The 7,455-nt window shown below is 33.3% G+C and overlaps 2 protein-coding genes across 2 annotated transcripts in view; both read left to right on the top strand.

Annotated features, from left to right (window-relative positions):
* The first annotated feature begins 479 nt into the window (after nucleotides 1-479).
* LOC109167894 (zinc finger BED domain-containing protein RICESLEEPER 2-like) lies at nucleotides 480-1,975 on the top strand. Its single transcript, XM_019316963.1, has 2 exons — nucleotides 480-1,916; nucleotides 1,964-1,975. Exons 1-2 carry the CDS (start codon nucleotides 480-482, stop codon nucleotides 1,973-1,975), a joined length of 1,449 nt encoding a protein of 482 aa, XP_019172508.1.
* A 4,253-nt stretch (nucleotides 1,976-6,228) lies between these two features.
* LOC109167959 (LEAF RUST 10 DISEASE-RESISTANCE LOCUS RECEPTOR-LIKE PROTEIN KINASE-like 2.1) overlaps nucleotides 6,229-7,455 on the top strand; it is a 5,001-nt gene continuing 3,774 nt past the window's right edge. Inside the window, exons 1-2 of the mRNA XM_019317040.1 lie at nucleotides 6,229-7,145; nucleotides 7,294-7,338. Of these exons, the coding sequence (XP_019172585.1) occupies nucleotides 6,428-7,145; nucleotides 7,294-7,338 (763 nt within the window). The 5' untranslated portion in view covers nucleotides 6,229-6,427. The remainder of the gene's footprint in view (nucleotides 7,146-7,293; nucleotides 7,339-7,455) is intronic.

Below are 7,455 nucleotides of genomic sequence, written 5' to 3'. Positions count from 1 at the left end.
TTTGGTAATTGATTATGTGTATTAATAGTTAAATATTTATAAAATTATATAGGATGACAAGTAACAATACAAATGAGTCTATTCCTGAAGAAGTTAATGTGCAAGTTACAACTACGACTCCATCAATTTCTTCAAGTCAACCAATTGAAAGTAACAATTATGAAGAAGTCATTAGGGTTGATAATGATTCAATCATAACAAAAAAACGGAAAAAAATATCTCCGGTATGGCAAAATTTTGAAGAAATTGTACTTGCTGATGGTACAAAGAAAGCAGTGTGTTTGTATTGTAAGGAAAAATACTCTACTGGTGGAAAGGGTTCAAGCACTAGCCATCTTAAAAGGCACTCAGAGATTTGCTTGCAGCGGAAGTTGCATATTTCTCGAGAAAATAAGCAAACAACGATACAATTTCGCCCGCCTAGTGAAACTGGTGGTAATCCCTTTATTGTTCCTAATGCTAAATACTCCAATGAAAAGATGAGAGAGATTATTGCTGGTGGAATCATGGTGCATGAGCGACCATTTAGCATCGTAGAGGATTACATGTTTATGTGGGGTTTTGAATATGCAAATCCAAATTTTAGAAGAGTCTCTCGTAAAACAGCAAGAAGTGATTGTTTGCAATTGTATGAAGCTGAAAAGAATACTTTGAAAAAGATTTTGAATAATGTGAGTAAGATTAGCATTACAACAGACATGTGGAAGTCAAGTCACCAAGTAGTTGAGTACATGGTTGTGACAGGTCATTTTGTTGATGCAAGTTGGAACCTTCATAAAAGAGTTTTGAATTTTGTGAAAGTGCCTCCTCCTCGACGAGGAACAGATATAGCAAATGCTATTTTCAAGTGTTTGAGAGGATGGGGCATTGAGAATAAAATATTCTCGGTAACTGTTGACAATGCATCTTATAATGACTCTTGCGTTAGAAGTTTGAAAGAAAACATGTCATTGAGTAGTAAGTTAGTACTTGGTGGGCAACTATTTCATGTTAGATGTTGTGCTCACATTCTGAATTTGTTGGTGCAAGATGGCCTTAACACTATTAAAGATGTCATTCACAATGTTCGTGAAAGTGTGAAATTTATAAATTCTTCAGATGCAAGGCTAAAGTCATTCCATGAAGTTGTTGAATTAAAAGGATTAAAAGAAAGGAAACTTATTCTTGATTGTCCAACAAGATGGAATTCCACATTCTTGATGTTGTGTACTGCAAGTAAATTTAAGCATGCCTTTTCAGATTATAATGAAAAAGAGCCACATTATAAGTATGCACCGTCATTTGAGGATTGGGACAAGATTGAGAAGGTTTGTAAACTTTTGGAGGTTTTTAATGATGTCACTCATGTCATCTTAGGTAGTGATTACCATACTTCTAACTTGTATCTTGCTGAAATTCAAAGGGTGAAAAAGGTTATTGATAATGCAGCTGAGTGTTTTGACATGTTCATGAGTGAGATGGCAAAACCTATGAAAGCAAAATTTGACAAATATTGGGGGGAGTGTAATTTGTTAATGTGTATTGCATGTGTTTTAGATCCAAGGATGAAATTAAATGGTATTAAGATAACTTTTCCCTTATTGTATAAAACACCAAGTGATGTTGAAAAGTATGTGGACAAGGTGAAAAAGGCATTAGAAGATATATATCTTGATTATGTGAACTTGTATAGTCAAGATGCTTCTTCTACTAGTGGACATAGTGAAGTCAATGTTGAAAGCAGCACTCTGGTTGATGGTGGACAACAAATGGATAAAGGGATGCAAGAATTATTGAGTATGGTCTACCAAAGTCAATCAATTCCTCTTACGAAATCGGAGTTGGAGACTTATCTTGAGGAAAATCTTTTTATTCCTTCTTCTACTTCATCCTTTTGTGCCTTGGCGTGGTGGAAAAATAATAGTCCAAAGTTCAAAGTTTTATCAAAGATGGCTTCTGATATACTAGTTGTTCCTATTTCTAGTGTGGCATCTGAATCCACATTTAGTGCCGGGGAAAGAGTCATTGATGAATATCGGGCTAGCTTAAATGAGGAATCTATTGAAGCTCTTATTTGTGGTGGGGATTGGCTTCGTAACAAGTACGGGCTGAAGAAAAAACAAAAGGTAAGAATTTACTTATTACTTTAATATTTTATATTATTTTATATTACTACTTGTTACTTTAATATTTATGATTTATGAATTATGACTTTATGAGCATTTTAACTTGTAATGGACTTCATTATTTATTCTCAATTTTTTTTATTGTGTAGGGAGATTCTGGACAAGAGGAGATTATGTTGAAGCCATGACTTGTTTCATTTTATGTTTGAATACTATTGTTGTTATTATGTTTAATGTTTCGTGTTTGTATTGTGGACTTATGATTTCTGTTGTTGTTAAACTTATGAGTTGTGAATTTGTGATGGACTTTTGTATGATGGACTTGTAGACATGAAGTTATCAAACTTGTATGGTTTTTGTATTATGAATTCCTACTTATTATACTTGTGTTGTTTGCCATTTTATTATAAAATATGAACTTGATTTTGTCATTTACGATTATTGGTTGATTCACTTGATTGTAATTTAATAACATGATTATTTTTTACAAGTATAATCATATATATAATCTATTAATTAAAAGGCTTTAAAATGTAGGCTTTAAATAGGCTTTGAGCCTATTTAAATAGGCTCAAAGCCTATTTAGAACCTATTTTGAAGCCTTTTTAAAAGCCTATTTAGTAAATAGGCTTTTAAAAAGGCTTCAGGCTAGGCCAGGCCTACTGCAGGCTCAGGCTTGAGCCTAAAAAAAGCCTACATACAGGCCTAGGCCCAGGCTCAGGCTTTAGGTTTTCCTAATAGGCCTAGGCCTAATTTTAAAAAGCCTGGCTCGGCCTGACCTATTCACACCATACATTCTCCATACATACTCCAAAAAAAAAAAAAAAAAAAAAAAAAAAAAAAAAAAAAAAAAAAGAGAATTTATTCAAATCATCTACCGTACAATATAAAGCATTTGTCCCTAAACAAATATCATACATTTATTCAACAGGAGAATTTATTCAAATCATCTACCATACATTTTCCTTTGCTACAATGAAGTGGTTCCGAAACAAATATCATATATATATATATATATATATATATATATATATATATATATATATATATATATAGAGAGAGAGAGAGAGAGGGGATCGCATTCATGTGCGAACTGTCCGTCTAAGAAAAGAATGAGAACCATTCAGCGCCGTCTACGTGTCCAGATGAATGATCAAATATAATTTTTTTTTTTTTAAAAAAAAAACGACGCGGTGCCATTTTCGTAAATAACTCGAACTTTGGTGCATGTAAATGTGTTATAAGTGCAAGTAGTTGGTGCACCTTTGCAAGTAAAAAGTGCAGGTAAAATCACTTACAAGTACACCTACTTTCACCTACAAGTGCTTGTAATTTTACCTTGTTAACATTCGTACACCTAGGTGCAACTACTTATAACTATAGGTGCACCTAGTTATAATGTCAGGTGCACTTAGTTTTGATGCTTAGTATAAATTTTACTTGCACCTGTAATATATTTTACCTGCACTTGTAAATTGTAATACATTTTACATGTATTGAGGTGCATTATATGAAATTATTACTTGCACTTTGATGTTCAATTATTTACGAAAATGTCACCACATTTTTTTTATAAAATCTGGATATGTGGCACGCGCTGATAGGTTCTCAGTTCTCTTTTAAGCGGTCATTCGCATAAGAATGCACCTATACATATATATATATATATATATATATATATATATATATATATAGAGTCCGATTCTGGTGTGAACTATTGCCTGAGTGTGAATTTGTGAATTCATATTTACTGTTTAAATGAGAGATCAGATTACTGAGATGTTCAGATTGGCCCGGTGGAATGTTACAGTAATACATTATATATATATATATATATATATATATATATATATGACAACAATGATTTGGAGTTATACAATAATGACAAAATAGCAGATGCTGACAAGAATATAAATTCAGAGTGGAATATATAATGATATACCATATTTTGGAGTTTTGGCCGCAACCCCAAATCTTCGTTGCGAAGGAATCGCCAAAGGTCGTTTTTGCCTCGCAAGTTCAGATTGGCATAGATTGTTCAGTTCAAATCAGAATAAGATTTTGCTGACTTTTTAATCAATTGAAAAGGAATCAATACTTGAGCACTAAAATTGTCCAAATTAAAGATTAAAATTCGAACTAGGCAAAAACTTGTGTAATATTTATTCGCACAAGAGTTAACTCCATTTTTTGTCTTAGATTTGGTGACAGTTTGCTTTTAGTTCAAGTATTATTGTAGCATGACAATTTTTAGTCTTTCTCCAACGAAATTGTTGAAATGTCGTTAAATACAAAGTCATTTCAATTTTTTTTTAATATATAAAAAGTAGGTTGAACTACTATGTTTTTTATGTTTATTTTTTTTTTTAAAAAAAAGTTCATAATTGAAGACCGAAATGACCTTGTATTTAACAATATTAAATTGTTTTGTTGATAAAGGACCAAAAATTGTCATGCCACAATAATACTAAGACCAAAAGTAGATGTTCTAATAAAAAAAGACTTAAAGTGAATTGTCAACTATAAATTTAGGACAAAAAATGGAATTAACTCTTCGCACAAATATAATACTAATTAGGAATCAAGTATTTATTATTTATATGAAAAAATGTAATACTTTTAAGGAAAAATTAATACTTTTATGAAAAATATAATACGAGTTCATTCCACTAGAGATCCATTGTCTTTGGTGGCAATTCCAAATTTAGTCCCAGACTATAGTTTTTGCCATTTGACATTCCAGACTATTGTGTTTAGATACTTTTAGTCATTCTCATGACTTTTCTTATTTTTAGTAAGGGCATTTTTTTCTCTTCATATTTTTCTTTTGTTATTTTTCTGATTTCAACCGGTTTAATTGGTTTAGAACTTTAGGTAACCTCTGATATTTAGTAACCATATTTTTCAATCAATTTTTAATAAATCCCTAAACCAATTAAACCGGTTGAAACCGAAAAAATAACAAAAGAAAAATATGAAGAGACAAAAATGCTCTTACTAAAAATAGAAAAAGTCATGAGAATGATTAAAAGTGTCAAAAAATAATAATGTGAGATGTTAAATGACAAAAACGATAGTCTGGAACTAAATTTGAAATTGCCACAAAAAACAAGGGACATCTGGTGGAATTAACTCAATATAATACTTTTTAACAATCGTTCATTAAATCTCAAGTAATTGTTTGTTTCGTTGTTAGCTTGGCAGTAAATGAAAAAGAAAGATAGTATACTCCTTATGGCATGCTTGGTTAATGAAATAGGTCATGAACTGAATGACATTCTTTGGAATAGACCTATTCTATTGTTTGTCATAGGAATACTATTTCTAAGAATGCGTTATTCCCATTTCAAGGGGAATAGCCATTTCTAGGGGGCCTTGGTATTAGCAATTATCATTAAAGAATATAAAACATAAGGGAAGTATTGTATGAAAAAAGTAGAGTTAATGAATGATTTGGTCCCTCAATTATTAGCGAACTGTCAATGTAGTCCCTCAATCGCTTATTCATCGATTTGGTCTCCGAAAACAATTATTTTTAGTCGATTTAGTTCCTCAGGCCGTCTTCCGTCAACGGCCGGAGGGACTAAATAGACTAAAAATAATTATTTTCGGGGACCAAATCGACACCCGGAAGGACTAAATTGATTAAAAATAATTATTTTCGAGGACCAATCGATGAATAAGCAATTGAGAGACTACATGGACAGTTCGGTAATAATTAAGGGACCAAATCGTTGATTAACTCAAAAAAGTATCTTTATTATATTAAGAGCATCTACATCAGATAAGAAATGAGAGAGAATTCACTACTTTTGAGACCAAAACACCATGGTGGGAGAGAGAAAACCAAGAGAGAGAAGGGGTGAGGAGCATCTGCAAAGGTTGGGATATTACTCTACCCAAGAAAAAGGAATTAATGATGGAAGAGAGAGAATCAATAGAGAAAAGGAATTACTCTGACATGCTTATTTTGTATATATATATTTCTTAAATCAGTTGTGATTTTTTTTTCTCCTCTCCCACATTACTCTTTCCTACTCACTCTTGCATTCTCCCCTAATATCATCAACTGATAAGGATGCTCTAAAAATGTATTGTACGTTATCTCAAGGGTCTACCGAATTCTAAGGTGGGTCATGGTTGATGATATAATAATACTATAATGATTGACGGCTTACCCCACCTTCTATTAAGATAGTTTTAGAGAAAGAATTTACGCCACAGAAAACAGGAACCTAGAATGAAGATCAGATTTTGAGTGCCAACTTTTCAAGTTTAATTATTTCTTCTTCCACTCCATTATTGTATGTATATGTTTTGCTATGCCAGAGTTGAGTATGCCCACATATCCACGTTTCGTTTGCTTCCTTTTGTTTCTTCTTCACTTAGTTGAAAGCAAACCCCAATCTATCTGCCCCAAACTATTCTCCTGTGGAAACCTGCGAAACCTCAGTTTTCCTTTCTCCAGTAATGTTTCCCGACCAGAGTGCGGGCTGTACACCTTAGCTTGTGGTGCCACTCCATACCCAACAATCGCGTTGGGCCAACAACAATATGGACTTCCAATTATTGTGGATGAAATTATGCTGCTCTTCGACCCAGTTCTTGACAAATACCTGCGAACACGAAGTTGCAACGTTTTCCACAGAGGAATCTCTATTCCCAGCTCTCCTTCCATTTCCTTCGAATTCGGGCTAACTATGATGTTTTACAAGTGCAATCGTACTTCGAACGTTGTTGGGTTTCACGAGATTGATGATTATTTCCGAGGATACAAAAGCTATAACAGCTGCGAAGGCTTCACCTTGTACTATACCGAGGAGGAGAATCGTACTCTACCGGGTGGCGGTCGGGGTCTTCCAGCGGAGTGTTCGGTTGTTCAATTGCCGTTTAACAGAACATCCAATGCCAGTGACTTATTTGGGAAATTAGGTTCTTTAATTTTCATAAGGTGGAAGTTGTCGGAAAATTGTGTCGAGTGTCATTACAAAGGGGGGCGATGTTTAACGGACAGCAATAACGCGTTTCATTGTTCAGAAGGTATGGAATTGAACCAAATTCAACTGTTATTTAGATGCATGTGAATTGAAGAAAAGTTGGATTTATTGTCATCATAATTCTTGCTGAGGTTGTGAAAGTTAAAGATCCAAATATGGAAGTTATAACTCTTGCTTATTATCTGTTTCAGATGCAGGGAAAAATGAGCCGACCAAGGTCATTCTCATCCTAATAGGTAGGTACCTATCTCTAATCTACTTTCCATATATGTGTAGGGGAAGTATCATGTGGACAATAATTGCTATGGTAAACGATGAGAATATATATAGGTGAGTACACCCTTTTCCATGTG

Source organism: Ipomoea nil, unplaced genomic scaffold, assembly GCF_001879475.1.
Source record: "Ipomoea nil cultivar Tokyo-kokei standard unplaced genomic scaffold, Asagao_1.1 scaffold3170, whole genome shotgun sequence".
Taxonomy (NCBI): Eukaryota; Viridiplantae; Streptophyta; class Magnoliopsida; order Solanales; family Convolvulaceae; genus Ipomoea; species Ipomoea nil.
The sequence above is the reverse complement of the archived record's forward strand: the minus strand, read 5'-3'. Positions and strand labels throughout refer to the sequence as shown.